This window comes from Mustela lutreola, chromosome 10, assembly GCF_030435805.1.
Source record: "Mustela lutreola isolate mMusLut2 chromosome 10, mMusLut2.pri, whole genome shotgun sequence".
Taxonomy (NCBI): Eukaryota; Metazoa; Chordata; class Mammalia; order Carnivora; family Mustelidae; genus Mustela; species Mustela lutreola.
Genome location: NC_081299.1, coordinates 8,131,293 through 8,146,604, shown reverse-complemented (window position 1 = coordinate 8,146,604; position 15,312 = coordinate 8,131,293). Strand labels below are relative to the sequence as shown.

The 15,312-nt window shown below is 58.0% G+C and overlaps 1 protein-coding gene across 1 annotated transcript in view; it reads right to left on the bottom strand.

Moving 5' to 3' along the window:
• Positions 1-524: 524 nt before the first annotated feature.
• DISP3 (dispatched RND transporter family member 3) overlaps positions 525-15,312 on the bottom strand; it is a 55,026-nt gene continuing 40,238 nt past the window's right edge. The window contains exons 14-21 of the mRNA XM_059137120.1: positions 14,071-14,201; positions 13,823-13,995; positions 12,716-12,842; positions 12,001-12,146; positions 9,904-10,063; positions 9,238-9,351; positions 8,591-8,757; positions 525-7,959 (exon numbers count right to left, since the gene is read on the bottom strand). Of these exons, the coding sequence (XP_058993103.1) occupies positions 7,597-7,959; positions 8,591-8,757; positions 9,238-9,351; positions 9,904-10,063; positions 12,001-12,146; positions 12,716-12,842; positions 13,823-13,995; positions 14,071-14,201 (1,381 nt within the window). The 3' untranslated portion in view covers positions 525-7,596. The remainder of the gene's footprint in view (positions 7,960-8,590; positions 8,758-9,237; positions 9,352-9,903; positions 10,064-12,000; positions 12,147-12,715; positions 12,843-13,822; positions 13,996-14,070; positions 14,202-15,312) is intronic.

The window sequence follows — 15,312 nt, the reverse complement described above, 5'->3', positions numbered from 1 at the left end:
TGAGGACACAAACCCGAAGTTCTAGGACTCCACACTGACACGGCCACAGAGCCCAGACCCAGCCTTTCCCTATCACCCTGTGCTGCCCCTCCCAAGCATTCCTTCTGCATGCTCAACTCCAAGGGGGAGACGGAGAGGCATCCAGGCAATGCCACACTCCCAATCACTTCCAAGGCTCTGATTAAACTCTTTGGCTACAGAGCAGGTGACTACCCCATGTTTCTGCTTAGAGAAGGAGGAAGCGAGGGAGCCGCTGGCCACACTAGTTCCCAGCAGTGCCTGGGTTCAGACAATCTCAGCTAATGTTTGTTGATGTCTTTTCTGAGTGGGGAGGTACACCCCTCCTCTTCTTCCTCACTGCTCTCCCTGCCTCACTCTGCCTTCCTCCAGCCCACCCTCTGCCCTGCAACCAGAGTGAGCTCTCTAAGGAGCAAATGAAAGCCACATCTCTCCTCTGCTTAGAAAGAAGAAGAAGAAGAAGAAGACGAAGAAGAAGAAGAAGAAGAAGAAGAAGAAGAAAAAGAATCATCTAGGTACTACATTCCTGCAGTCAAAAGACTCCAGAATGTGAGAAGATTTATAAAAAATCTTCCTTCAGTTGTTGTCTGCCATATGCCTGGTACCAGCCCCCGACGCCATACCCACAGGTAACCAGTGTTTTAGCTTTTCTCGTGCTTCCTTCAGATGCATACACAAGCAAAAATGAGTACATATCCTCTCACCTGCCCCCCTTTTTAAAAACATAAACTAGCACATTTTACACACTGTTTTGCAACGTTGCCCTATTTGACAGCTGGGTGATGTTTCACATGCTAGCACTTAGCTTCCTTGTTCTTTCTTTATAGCTACAGAGTATCCTATTGTCTGAAGAGACAACTTTATTTCATTGGTTCCTGTGCTGATGGACATTTAGAAACCCCCAGTCCTTTGCTATACCAGACAAGTTTTCAGTGATTAATTTCTACATTTGACCGGTGTAAGTTTATCTTGGGGATAAATTCTCAGAAGTGGGTTTGCCGAATCAAAAGGATCGTGCAGCTGTGATTTTGAGAGTTATTGCCGAATTACCCTTCATAATGGCTGTTTACACTTTTACCAGCAATGCGTAAGAGAACCTGTCTCCCTATAGCCTTGCCAACAGAGGGTGTTATCAAACGTTTAGAATTTTATCAACTGGATAAACCCCAAATGGTCTCCTGCTTAAAGAAACCCTTCATTTTATTCCCATTTCCTTGGGATAGAGTCTAGCTTCCTTGGGCAGTCCTGGTGGTGGGCTCAGCTTTTTCCTTTCTCAAGGGCTTATTGTCAGCCAGAAAGGTAGATGTGGACACAACTCATGATAGCATGGAGCTTGGTGTTCCAACAAGGAGCCAGGAGAGAGAAGAGGAAGCCTTCGTGGAGAAGGTAGCATCTGAACTGAGGCTTGAGAGACAGGTCAGAGTCTGACAAGCGTTAATGGGGAAAAGAGAGGGAGACATGGGTGCATAGTCCAGAATGGAGATGGGGAAATGTCTGGGGCAGAATGTCTTGGATGGCTGGAGGACCTTGAAGGAGATGAGCCTGATGCCAGGGTTGAGGCCAGATCATGATGGACCTTGAATGTCTTGTGTAAGAGTTGGGGCTTAAACCAGTAAATGGTAGAAATACTTGAAGCCTTTGGAGGAGACTCTTTAGTTACGACTCTTGATTTAAAGTGAAAGAGAACATTACTCAAAGTGACTTAAGGAAAAGGGGATTTATTGGCTTAAGAAAGAAAGCTAGGCACATTTAGCTTCAGGCAGGGGTGGATCCAGGGGCTTAAGTGATATTATCCGAAATTTGACTTTTACCCTTTGGTCTCTTTCCTCTGTTTTGGCCTAACTCCTAGGTAGGCTCCAGACTTTCCTCCCACACCTAGAAATATTGGTCAGAGGAGAGTCTACCTTTGCCATAATTCCAGCAAGTCCGCAGGAAGACATTCATTGAACTGGCTTGGGTCAGTCCATCCCTCAACCTATCACTGTGACCAGAAGATGGAATGCACTGATTGGCCAGGCCTGGGTTACATGCCATGCACACCTGGTTGGGGGGTAATGTAAGGGGGAAACTGGGGGAGGGTATGTGAGGGAGGGTGGCCTCAACTTCACCTGCACCACAGGTCTGGGACAGGGAGAGAGCCTCAAAGAAAAAAGATTAAAGTGCAGTGACCAGAAGAGGGAAGAATGGGTTTGTATGAGAGACGGATCAAAGGTGGGGAAACCAAGGAGGAAACCGTCAAGGCCGGGAGGAGGGTGAGGGACCTGGAGGAAGCCCCCCTGGAGCTCCTCTGTGGGAGCTGTGGTGTGGGGGGCTGAGCGCCTCTCTGTGGCTGGGAGCGCACTCTACCCTCCTGGTCTCAGGACGCAGACCTCATCTCTAAGGCAAATCCAGGCAGCCTTAGAGAGCGGAGCCGAGAAAGGACATCAGGCCCCATGCCAGCCTGACCCCTAGGGACCCGTGGCCCCCAGAGGCTGGGCTCCTGTTGTACATCTGTTCAGAGCGGCCAGCATTTCACAGGACTCCACTGGGCCTTGGATGCCAAAGGCAATGGTATTTAGCCTGCTGAAATGGGTGTGACTACCACCCCGAACTCCTCTAGAGGCCTCAAGAGCCAAAGGAGATTTGGTTCTTCCTGAGCAACTTTCTCTGTAGGAAGGGAGACTGGCCGGAGAGCCCTGTGCACAGGACACTCCATGTGCTTTGCTCGGCTCTCTTTCGATTCAGCTGGTGGGTTGTGTGTGTCCCTTTGAACCAGATGTTCTCTCCTGGGCCAGTGTGTTGTCCCTTTTGTGTCTGGTGCCCCAAGAAGGCTCTGGCCTTAGTCCCTCTAAGGTCCAATGAATCCCTTCTTTTATGCCTTCACATCAGCCTGCAGTAAGCTGTCCTTTTGGCTCCAGAAGGCCTGTGTCTGGTGGGATCAGCGCCCCAGAGGCAAGGAAAGTGGTCCTCATCCTTCTCCAGGGACCCCTCTGCCAGCCCCGACTTCATGGCTTTGTGCCCCTCTGCCTCACTCCTCTCCCTCACTGCCCTCGGGTTTGTGTTTTTATGTTTGAGGGGTTCTTCTATGAAAGTTCTTTTCCCCACCTCAACAGTAAGGTCAATGAGATCGGGGTCTGGGTCTGTGTTTGCATTCCCTGTATCACTGAGGCCTGGAACGATGCCTGGCACATAGTAGGTGCTCAGTAACCAAGTTGTGGAACACATGGACGCACAGCTGCAATGCGGATTCTTCTGCTTATGAGATGTGAACAACAATGAGAACAAGACTCAGGGGACGGTCCCCGGTGGTGGGCACAGGGCAGCTTGATTTCAGGAGACTCCAATTCTGCCAGCATAGCAGAGAACAGATCAGAGCTCTGGGTGTCATTCTGTTCCCTGCCCCATTTCCCAGATTAAATAAATGTTCAGTGGCTTGTTCAAGGTCACCTGGGTAGGGCTGGAGCTAAGACTTGGACACTGGACTCTCAACTCCAGATCGGGTGCTCCCTTCTCTTAGGGCAGCACACAGGTGGGCAAGCAGCTGTTGGAAGCTGGCCAGCTGTCCCTGGAGTCAAATGTGGTGCATGCTGGGAGGCTGTAGGGGACACAGAGCATGTACCCAGGAGTCAACAGCCCTGGATGGGAAGCCTGGCTCTAACTTTCGCAAGCTGTGTGAGCTCAGGCCAGTTACTTCGTGTCTCTGAGCCTCAATTTCCCTTAGCAGTGATAGAAACAGAAACATTCCCTTCTGAGGAATGCAGCGAGGATTCCCAAAAATGCATGGATAGGACCCAGGACACAGCAGGTGCTCCAAAAAAGCTGGCTCTCATTCGTACCTCCTGGCCTCCAAGAGAAGGAGGGAGAGAAGCAGGGGCTTGGGGAACTTTTGGAGGGGAGAGGGGTCTCTCTCCCCTGGGCTCCCCTTGTATCCTGTGGCCCTCCTTGGCCTGCTGAATGCCTGCACCTCCTCGCAGACCCCAGGCTAACTGCTGTGCCTAAGCTAATGAAGGGCTTCTCATTAACGCTCGGCAAAAGCCCATTAAGACCGTGAGCTGTGCATCAGTAGCAAAGGAAGGTCAAGTTTCTTCTCATGGGAGTTAGTGCTTCTGGGACTCAGTGTCAATATTCACAAACAAGAGAAAGGGGGATTTATCTGTAGGCAAGTAGACAGCCGAGGGTGTGGCCCCAAAGAGTCACCCAAGTCCTTCCCCCAGCCCCTGGGAGGGAGAACATCACATCCCAGGAGCTGGACAGACGCAGGGCCTGAAGGACCAGGACAGGTCAGTTTTGATGAGGAAATTAAGATCCAAAGTTGAGAATGTCACCCTCAGGGGGCGGGGTGGGGCAGCAGCCTGGTACTGCCCAAAGCTGCATTCCCCTCTCAGGGCCCCGGGAGCTCATCTGAGAGAGGAGCAGCTCTCTCTGCGGAGAGCTGTGAGGGGCACCAGAGTTGTACGTGGGCCGGGCAGCCCTAGTCACCTGGGGGGAGGTGACAGTGACACCAAGGCCTACCTGCTCACGACCCTCCGCAACACTCTGGAAGAAAGCAAAGGTCAAGGGGAAGGAAGTGGAGCAGCTTCTTAAAAGGAAGCGGGCTAAGTGGGGTATTCTTTACAAACGGGCATTATTTGGACTGTGTGCAAATGAGATGCAAACGACTCTGCATCCCCATGAAAACTAGGTTGTTGGAGAGGTTATTGGCCAGGACAGTCCCGAGAGCCTCTGGGATGCCTTGTCACCTTGCCAGCTGCCTCCCTGTCACCCTTCCCACCTGAACTCCTCCCACAAGCTTGCCTGTTCCTCCCACAGCACCAATCACTGGAAGGAGCCCTGGGATCACCGGCCTGAACCCCTGAGAAGCCCCTTCAGGGCTGTGTGGTCCCGAGCTCCACCTGCCCGATCCTCTGCTCTTTGCTGGGCCTCCGAGGGCTCGGGTTTCACCGAAGGTTGATGGGAGAGTACTTAAGGGTGAAGTATTATACACATTCAAGGGTTTCCATCCCACCCAGCTTTTCTAAGAACAGGCCTCTTGATTTGACCACCAACCTTCCTTGAAGGTTCCCATCGTCAGGCTTTGCTACAATTCTCCCCGAGGTCGTATACCTTTAAAGGCTGAGTACACCTTAGGGCAGATTGTCTAGGGTCAAAATCTGGCTCCACCGCTACCAGCTGTGTGACCCAGCCAAGTCAATCTCTTAGAGAGCCTTGGCTTCCCCATCTCTAAAATGGGTATGATAGCATACGCTCGGTAGGGCTCATGAAATGAGCTGACACATGTTGACCCCTACTGGTTCAGGGCTGAAATGTGTCCCCCCAGAGATACAGTGAGGTCCTAACCCTGGTACCCATGAATGTGAGCTTACTAGGAGACAGGGTCTTTGCAGGTGATCGAGTGGAGCCACTGAGGTAGACCCTGACCTGATACCACCAGTTCTTGTAGAGGGAAGGGGACGTGAACATCACAGAGAAAAGATGGCCACGTGAAGATGGAGGCAGAGATGAAAGTAACGTGTTTCCACAAGCCCAGAAACTCCAAGAACTGCCCACAACCAGCAGGAACCAAGAGAAATGCCTGGAACTGATTCTCCTTCGGAACCTCCAGGAGGAACCACCCAGCCAACACCTTGAGTTTGGACGTCCAGCTTCCAGAACGGAGAGAATAAATCTGTTGTTTAAGCAGCCCCCCACCCTCCCCAGTGGTGGCATTTTAGTTCTGGCAGCCCCAGCGGACAGGTACAAATCCTGAGAACATCTGGCACAGTAAGTAGAACCATGAATTACTTGGGGTCTGGCTTCACCATAGATGGTGGCTCCAAAGTCGGCTATTCCCCAAATACTGAGTCCCCACTTGGTCCCAGGCAGGCACTGGGTGGGGACACGTTGTTACACCTCTGCCTTGTAGATGCAGCCCCCAGATAATATTTCCAGATGACCAGATGAGCTAACCCGAAGGTCACTCAGGACTCAGGGCTCAGTTCCAGCTGTTTGTGTCCGGCTTCCTAACACTCACGGGGCAACATGTGCCCCAAGGAAGGACAGTGCCTGGCACACCAGAAGTGCCCCGAAATGCCCCAGCTGGGGTGCCTGGGTGGCTTAGTCATTTAAGTGTCTGCCTTTGGCTCAGGTCATGATCCTGGGGTCCTGGGATCGAGTCTGCATCAGGCTCCCTGCACAGTGGGGAGCCTGCTTCTCCCGCTGCCCCTTCCCCCACTCCTCTCTCTCAAATAAATAAAATCTTAAAAAAAAAGAGCCCCAACTGACAAGCCAGACAAGCTCCTTAAAAGAAGGTTCACTGGGGCACCTGAATGGCTCAGTGGGTTAAGCGTCTGCCTTTGGCTCAGGTCATGATCCCAGCATCCTGGGATCGAGCCCTGCATCGGTCTCTCTGCTCAGCAGGAAGCCTGGCCCCCCTCTCTGCCTGTGATTTCTGTCTAATAAATAAACGAAATCTTCAAAAAAAAAAAAAAAAAAAAGAAGAAGGTTCATCTACGGAGCCCCATTCCCACAGTGCTACTGAGGCCCCCAACCTCAACCTGGGCCCGCAGAGCACTGTGGGGCCTCGGTCCCTGGGGAGTCTGGCACCCTCCACCCACCTCCATCTCCCTCCAGCCCCCACCCCCACCCCCATGCTGGGCTCTGGCCGCGCAGCCTGTGAGCACTCGTTACTACAACGGGAAGAACGCACAGCCCGTGAGGTTTACGACGCTCGTGTTAATGACGGCCGTCCGCAGTGCCATTTCACTTGAATAGGAACCATCTGCTGTGAGCTGGTGGCAGGCACAGCCAGCCCCCGACCCAGGGACTGCCTCCCCCAATTCCAACCCCCAGAGTCGAGTCGGGGAGGTGGGGGCTTGGATCAGTGAGGAAGGCTGTGTTGGGGGCCCCACAGCACCCCTGGGGAGAAGGAGCCCCTTGAGGCCGGGCCAGGGGTAGGACATGCAGAACCCAGGCCAGTCTCTTGTGCTCTCTGGCCAGGACCAAAAGGCCTGGGAGGGACCACAGGACCACCCGGCGTTGGCCTCCACGAAGCTGGGGGGGAGGGGAAGAAGGGGGAGAGGGGTGCAAGGCCCCTGCCCTTGAACCCACTGTGCTCTTCCTGCAAATTCTCCGACCAAGGCACAGGGCTCAGGAGGCAGTTGGGCTCTGCCACCGAGCCTTCTACATGTCAACCAATTTGTCTCCTGGAGCCTCAGTGTTCACATCTGTAGAATGGAGGCCCTGTAACAGCCCCGTGGGAGAGCTGTCGTCAGCACTGAGGCAGTACAAGGGGGAGGTCCCTGTGGTGAGCCGGCACGGAGCGGGGCTGGGCTCTTGGGCTGTCAGGGGGTACCTGACACAGCTGCTGGCCGCCCAGCACGAGGGGGGTGGCGGCCGGCTTCCCACCCAGCTCTGGCCGGGTGCCGTCATGAAGGCAGGGCGGGCCACGCGGGCAGGCGTCCACTCCCACACTGAGCGATGGGGTGCCTTTCTCAGCCCAGGCCTGGGAACAGAACTAGTTAGAGCCGAGCCGGGAAATAACGTGCCTCTGGGGTCAGAACAAGTACCTCGTTCCACACCCGCCGGACAAAAGGTGCGCTGGTCAGGACCCAAGTGCCAGGGCTATAGGGAGGCCCCGGCGGGCAGGGGGATCTTATAGCCGCTCCGGAGGAGCACGAGGCAGGCAGCCAGTCCCAGGGCCCCTGCCAGGAGCACGGCGCCCAGGGCTTTGAGGAAGGAAGTCCTGGTCCGGGTGAAGGAGCCGGGTGCCATGATGCCGAGCAGGGCCGTGCTGACCGTGAGCGTGTAGAGGATGGACACCCCCGTGTTGAGCGCGACGATCTTGCCGAACTTGGCAAATGGGGCGATGATGCAGAAGAAGAGGGGCACCGTGGCGATGACCGTGGTCAGGGCGCTGGACACGATGGCTACTCCCACGTGCCGCACGGCCTCCAGGGTCCGCCACTGGCGCTGCGAGTGGGCGTCCTGGGTGCAAAGAGAGGGCAAAAGCTGGGGCCGGGGACCCGACGCGCCCGGGGGGTCCCTCCCTGCTTGGGGCCGGCCTGTTTCTGGACGGCCCCAGCTCTGCTTCCAGAGACGGGGCCAGGGACGGCCCCTGCTCCCCGGGCTTGGTGGGAAGATGACCTGGTTCCCTGACGAGGGTGTACAGGCAGGTGCTTAGCGGTTGCTGGGACAACCGGGCTGCTGCTGGGGTGTGTAGTAGGTCCTCAGAAACGGCCCTGAGGGGAACGGATTTCTTTCTTTGGACCCAAAGCAGCTAAAAACATAACTGACTTAATGTAGGTATTTATGAACATTTCCACACCACCACAACTCCAAATTAGGAGAAAACAAAGCCCTTGAAAAGACCCGGAGCTGGTGCTGAGTAGATGAGCGCGTTCTCACTAAGCCACAGACATGTGGGGGGGTGGTGGGTGGCTTCAGAGTCACGACTAGAACGGGCCACCCCGTTCCCCAGGCTGGAGAAGGAGACTTGGACTGAGGGAAGCAGGGAGGCTCTGTGCTCATTAGCGGAACAGGCTGGTTGGGAGTTGGGCACCGGGGTGTCCAGCTGGCCTCGGGGGACACCCTGGCGTCAGGCCGGCAGGGCGCTCACCTCAGCCTGGTGGGGGGGCAAGTTCTCTCCGGCCAGCAAGTAGCCCTCCACCAGATGGACGCAGTAGTCCACGGACGAGCCGACGAGGATGGACAGGGAGATGGCTTCCACGGCCCCCATCTCCCAGCCGCTCCAGTACATGATGGTCACCACGAGGCAGACGATGCCTGCAGGGGCAAGGGACAGTGGGCAGGCGGCTTGGACCCAGCTTTACCCACGCAGTCTAGAGGGGCACTGGGTGGACTCAGAGGGTCCCTGGGGGAGGTGGCAGAGCCTAGAGTGGAGCCCCCACCTCTGGTGACAGGAGGGACCAGGAGGGCCAGGGTCAGAGAGAAGTGGGGGTTCTGGGGGAAGGACAGGTGCAGCAACAGGTCACTGGGCCAGGAGCTACCGCCTGGCGACATCCAGGTCCCTTCCGGGAGCACACAGGCTGGTCCGGGACAGTCCTGGGAGCGACCATCGCACGGGGTCTTTCTGCCTGGAGTGGATGTAGGGGTGGCTGGGAAACCTTCAATTAAGGACATGTGACAGTTCAGGATGGAGAGGAACCTGCTGGCCTGAGGCCACCTTCGGGATTCCTGCCCACTCCTGGCTCCAAGAGCCTGATGCCTGCCTATTAGCCTCCCCCATCCCCCTGGCGCACATACCCAGGATGCTCAGGAGCACGGGCAAAAGGAGGAGCACGTGGGTGGTAAACACGGCCACTGCAGCCACGCAGATGAGCAAGGACAGGGCCAAGCCGTACAGGGCACTCTGTACCCCTGGAGGGCAAGAGAAGAGGGTCCTCAGCTGGGCTTCAAGGGGGGCACCTGTAAGTACCCCCCACTGCCCCTCCATGGTTCAGAGGTTGCTGGGATCCCAGAGATGGCCACCGTCAGAGCTGGTCATGTCACTCTGGGTAAGCCACAGGACCTCCCTGAGCCTCATCTGTAACACCGAGCGACAGGAGTACACCCCACAGGCCTCCTCTGGGGTTTAAAGAACACGGTCAGGCCCTTGGCACAGGATGTGGTCCCAGGAAGGGACCAGAGAGCTGCCACAATGGTGATCATTGTCACTGTTCAGGTGACCAAATTAAGGAGAATGCGGCTAGATGCCCCTGAGCAGGAGACCCACACTCCAGCCTCTGATTGGGGCTCCTGGCCTCTGGGCCATTCCAGTTGCCCTGGGGCTCTTGGCCAGGCTGGAGAAGATGAGAAGTGCGCAGTTCAGACAGGCCACACCCGGCCCTCCCTGCCCCAGGTAACCTGCTACCATCCGCCGCCGCTTCAGACCTGGGCAGTTAGGGGGTGAGGGGCTGGGCTGCCGCTTGCCTATGATCTCCATGAAGATCTGTTTCCAGTGCTCACACGTCTGGAATCCTCGGCGCAGGGCTGAGCCCTCGGGGAAGGTCTGTAGCTGCTGCTGCAGGAAGCTTTCCCAGCGCAGGTAGTCCGAGTATGTCTGGAAGGAGGACTTGCCCTTGTACGTGGTCTGTGGGGCACATGAGCCAGTGAGATGGGTAGGGGACAGTGTACACTCACACTTCCCATGTAATGGCTGGTCCGCCCTGTGGCAGGTGCAGCCGGCCCTTGGGCACCTGCACACGGACAGTGCCCCAGTCCGGGATTATCTCGCACCAGCCTCTGGGTGCATGTGTGAGCCTTACAAGGGCAGCAAGTTCTGATGCCACCAAAGTCCCCGTCCCTTCCTAACAGAACCAGTGGCAGCTCCCAGAGCCCCCAAGCTCTCACGCCCCAGCTTGTGCACACAGTTCCTTCTGCCCGCACCGCCAACTCCCAACATCCTTCAAGCCTCTCATGGGCTCTATCTCCTCCAGGAAGCCTTCTTGGAAGCCCTGAGACAGGCCTCTGCTGGGCTCTGCCAAGCCGCGGTGCTTCCCCATCAGAGCTGTTGTCACGGCCCAGCATCCTGCCCGTCTCTAGCCCCGAGCTCCGCAGAGCTGTTCCACGGGAGGACAGGCACTCAGCCTTCTCCTGGACCTTCGCCTGCTCCCACACCCACTTCTGCTCTCCCCAAGCACACCACGTTACAGTGTGTCCGTGCACATGTGTGTGTCTGAGCGTTGGTGGGGTCTGCTTGGAAGCGACACTCTGTGGTATGGCCAAGCCCGAGAGGGGTTCTGTCCTCTCTCAAACTGTCTAGGGCCTCAGCCTCTGAAAGGCAGAGGATTCTGACATAGGTCAGACGTGGGTGAACTTGGGGACCGTTACGCTGAATGAGATAAGCCAGACACAGAAAGACCAGTGCCGTCAATTCCGGTTACCTCGGGGGCGCAGAGAAGCCAGGTTCCCAGAGACACTTCGTAGAACAGTGGGTGCAAGGGCTGGGGGAGGGGCGGGAGGGAGCTGGTGTCTCTCGGGACAGAATTCCAGAGGCGGATGGTGGAACTCTGCATCACGGTTGTAAATATCCTAAGCGTTACTGAACCATTCTTCCAAAAATGGTTAAGATGGTCAATTTTACAATGCATATTTTACCACAATTTTTAAAACTGCCTGGGGCTGTGAAGTGGTGTCTACATGAGCCTGGGGCTCCCGTGGAGGAGGACTGGGAGGGGCTCTGGGGCTGGGTGCGGCGACTGGCAGATGGCGGCAAGGAAAGCAGGGCCCCAGGCCAGAGCACGAGGCCTGGTTTTCATTCCCCGCATCTCTAGGTGACGGCCCTGCTGCTTCCCGGGCCTGCCAGACAGCGGGGAGGGACATCCCACCCTGAGCTTCAGAGGAGGCCTTGGAGGCCGGTGGGGAGCCGTGATTGGCACAAGGAGACACAGAGCGCTCCAGCATCAGGGCTGGGACTGGACCCCAGGTCTCAGCACACGGGCAGCAGCGGCAGGCTCGGCAAGCCTCTGGAGCCAAGCACCATGGCCATGGGGCCTGCAGAGGCCCAGGTCAGGCGTGCTTCTGTGTGTGTGTGTGTGTGTGTGTGTGTGTGTGTGTGTGTGTGTGTGTATGTGCGCGCGCACGTGCGCATGTGGGCCTCCCTCCTTGGGCCGAGTCCAGGCAGTGTCAGTATGAGGGAGGAGGCAGTGAGGGGTGCGGATGGCGGGTCCCCTGGCTTCCAAGCTTCTTGGAGGCGGCCCAGCACCCAGGACTGTGGCCTAGCGCCCAGCGTCCCAGAGCAGCAGAGGGGAGCGTTCTGAACTTTCGCCAGGGCTCTCCACCCCAGAGGCGACAAAGCAACACAGGCCCTGGCATGGGGGGAGCAGTCTGCATGGTAGAAAGGGCAGTGCCCTGTGGTCAGACGGCTGGCTTCACACTTGATGTTGACACCCATAACCGTGGGAGCCAAGGGGAGTCACTTCAGCTCTCTGGGCTGCAGTATCCCCCCCCTCCATAGAGCCGCCTCTCAGATCTGGGCCGGGCGCTGAGAGGAGAGCCCTGGGCCTGGCGAGGCCACGGGGAGCTCACCGACTCGAAGGCCATGGAGATCCACTGCACCCGGCCCTCCCTGACGCCCACCGCCCCGTGAGACAGCTGCCCCGGGAGCAGGTTGGGCTCGGGTAGCTCCTTGCACTCAGGATGCAGCATCTGCAGGAAGGACGAGGTGCTGTAGCCTGTAGGGAGGAAGGGGGGAGAGAGGCGGTGGGGCTGGGGACCCTGGGAGCACGCCCCTTCCCCTCCCCGCCCTGTCCCACCCAGGGCACGTGTGCACCTGCTGGGAGGGCACGTAGGAGGGGCCCTGCCCTCCCCCCAAGCCCCTGGCCTTAACATGTGTCGGTCACCAGGGGCAGTGGGCGCTTAGGTGACCTGCAACAGTCATTTGCCGCTGGGGTGGAAAAGGACACCTTGGGTCTCCTTCAGCAGAGCCCTGGCATGACCTCGCCCGGGTTAGTGGCGTCCACCCCAGCCCTGGTTGGGAAAAGCCACTCTGGCAGGTGTGCCCCCACACACGGCACACATCCCGCACACTCATGTACCTCCACACCAATCCGTGTCGGGGCACGATTTGGCTCTAGAAGTCTCACCCCCTGCCCCTCGCCCCAGTAGGGACACAAACTCAAGCAAGGACGTGTGTCTGCCGGACCCCTGCCAGGCACGGAGGTCCTCGTGACGGCCCGCCCTGGGAGGGGCAGCACGGCCTCCCCGGTGTGTCCTCCCTCTGGCAAATGGCTCTCCCACACACCTGAGGGCAGACACTGGGCCCCGCCTGGCTTCACCAGCTCCGAGTTCCCCGCGATGGCCTTGCAGAGGCGACACAGGTGCCCAATTTCTTTGAAGAGATCAAAGCTGCTGTCATAGACGACACTGCCCTTTCCCAAGGAGACACAAGTGGGCACGGGCCGCTCAATGAGTTGGGAACTCGGTCCTGAGCCCCACCCCAAGGGGAAGAACCTCCCCAGCCCCCGGCCACCATCGCAGACATCAGACTGGAGTCTCTGCATGGTTGCCTGAGCCCCCTGCCCGAGACTGCTCTGTCCCGCTCCGACCAGCACCTTCTGCTCCCAGCACAGACCCCTAGGCTCAGCCCTGCTTTGACTCACAAGCTCTTACCCTGGGCTTCCTCCTGTCTCTCGCTGCTCCGCACAGCCAAATCTCCGTCCTCCCTCGACTGCTTTGTGTCCTCCCCGCCTCCCCCCCTCTTCTGAACACCTGGGGGACTCGCGGTCGGGACAGAGCACACAGATCCGGGCTATCCTGGCTCCCGAACTACTTCGGGTCTGAAATCCTGTCTACCCAGCCAGACTGACTTCTCAAGGCAGGAGCTCTGACCTTGTCACACCCACGGTCCTTCCCACACACACTCAGCACCCATCCGTGTCACACAGACCCCATGGCTCCAGCAGTTTCTCTCCCTTCCAAAGCCCAAGAGCCCAGCGCAGGGCACAGACATCTACAGGGCGAGGAGCCTACACAGAGGGGAGGGCCCTGCAGTCAGGCACAGAGCAGGGGCTGTGGGTACAGGGAGCGGCCTCCTGCAGGGCGGGGGGTGGGGGGCAGTTTACACACCTGCATCTCCCTTAGCTCCGTTCTAACCCCTCACGGTGAAGGGCAACCAGCCCAGGCCCACAATGTACCCAGATTCCTGGGTGATTCTGAGAGCCCCGCCCTGATCGCTCCTCAAGAGAAACCACTCCTGAGGGCCCGTGGTGGTCCTGTCGGGGCCTCAGGAGCGGTCAGAGGAGCAAGAGGATGTGTGGGGAGCTGGGCCAGTGGCCGCCCGGGCTGGTGTTTGTTTGCACATCTGGTGCGGTCTGGCCCCTTGACATCTGCCCAAAGTGGGCCCATGTACCGGGTCTCCGATGACGTGGTTGTCCACCTGCCGTGTGCGGTTGATGCCAATAATGCCAAAGACCACGAAGACCATGGCCCCTGTGTCCACCAGCGGCCGCACGGCTGGCTTCCCGCAGCCCGTGTTCACGCAGGGGTTGAAGCCGAAGGTGGCCGAGAGGCGGGCCTTGGGCACTGCAGAGGGAGTCACATCTGTATGCGAAGGCGGGGCCCAGCCTCCCGAGGCCCCACAAGCCTCCCGGCATGTACCTTTCTCACTGGGCACATAGAAGAAGCCTTTGGTCGGGCCGTCGGGGCTGGAGCTGAGCAGGCAGCCGGGAGGCGCGGCGCACACGCGCCCGTGGAAAGGAGGCTTGTGGGACTGAGCAAAGTACACTTTCCTGCGGAGGCAAAGGAGCCTGGCTGAGGCCGGGAAGGCCAGGAGGTGCCTGGGAGGTGAGGCCAGCACAGCCGTGTGTGGCTGTGCACAAGGACAAGAAGAATGCGGGGACGGATTCGGGTCCCCACCCCCCAGCACGAGGATGTAGTCTCAGGTTGGGGGCTGGGATGTGGAGGTCACTCCTGGTCCCCCCCCTGCCAGGGGCTCCTGCTCAGCAGCCTCCTGCTCTGTGTGGGTCTCCCCACCCCTGGCCAGGAGGGTGGAGACCAGGAGTTTCCAAACCATCCTCCAGGGGGTGCAAGAGTTCGCAGAGGGGCCCAGGCCAGCCTGGCAGTTCCCTGCTCCCAAGCACCCCCTGCTTTAATGGGAACAATTACTGAGCCTCAAGATTTTGTGTGAAGCAAGTGTTCCATGGTTAGCTTGTTCACCACTGGACCTGACATAGCTCAAGGTTCTTTCTAGAAAGTTCTAAGCTCCTCCAGGCAGCCTGATCCCATTTGCTATTGTATATATGCAAAGCAAGCCCAGCCCCGGGCTCAGGGGAGGATGGGCAGAGGGACCCCTACCCCCTGAGCCCAGGTACCCTGGACTGGAAGGGCCCAGTGAGCCCATCTTGGTCACCTTCCCCCACCTCCATGCCACTGCCCTCTGCCCCAAGGGGCTTCCAGCCTCTGTGGGTGCCCAGAGCCCGAAGGTCAGGCTCGGTCAGAGACCAGAGCCCCATGTGTCCCCAGGGCAGGGTCCGCACTATCGCTGTCCAGGCCCAGCACTGCTCCCCCTTCCAGAGCAGAGCACGTGCCAGCATTAGCAACGACACTGGTTGACTTGTTAGCTGTTGTCTCCCGCTCGCCAGCCTAAGGGCAGGAGCCACATCTGTCTTGTTCACCACTGAAGCCCCAGCTCCAGCAGGGTGCCGGCACACACTCGGTGCCCCACGTTTGTTCAGTGAGCAATGAAATACAGTCTCAGTGGACACATGAATGTGAGGCCCTGGTCTGAATACAGGTGCCCCCAGCCACTCGGAGCCCCCTGCCTCCCCAGGAACGGAATGCTGTCACCCATTAAGCACTCTGGGGCACCTTCACGTGCCAGGCACTAGGCAGGGCCCAAGT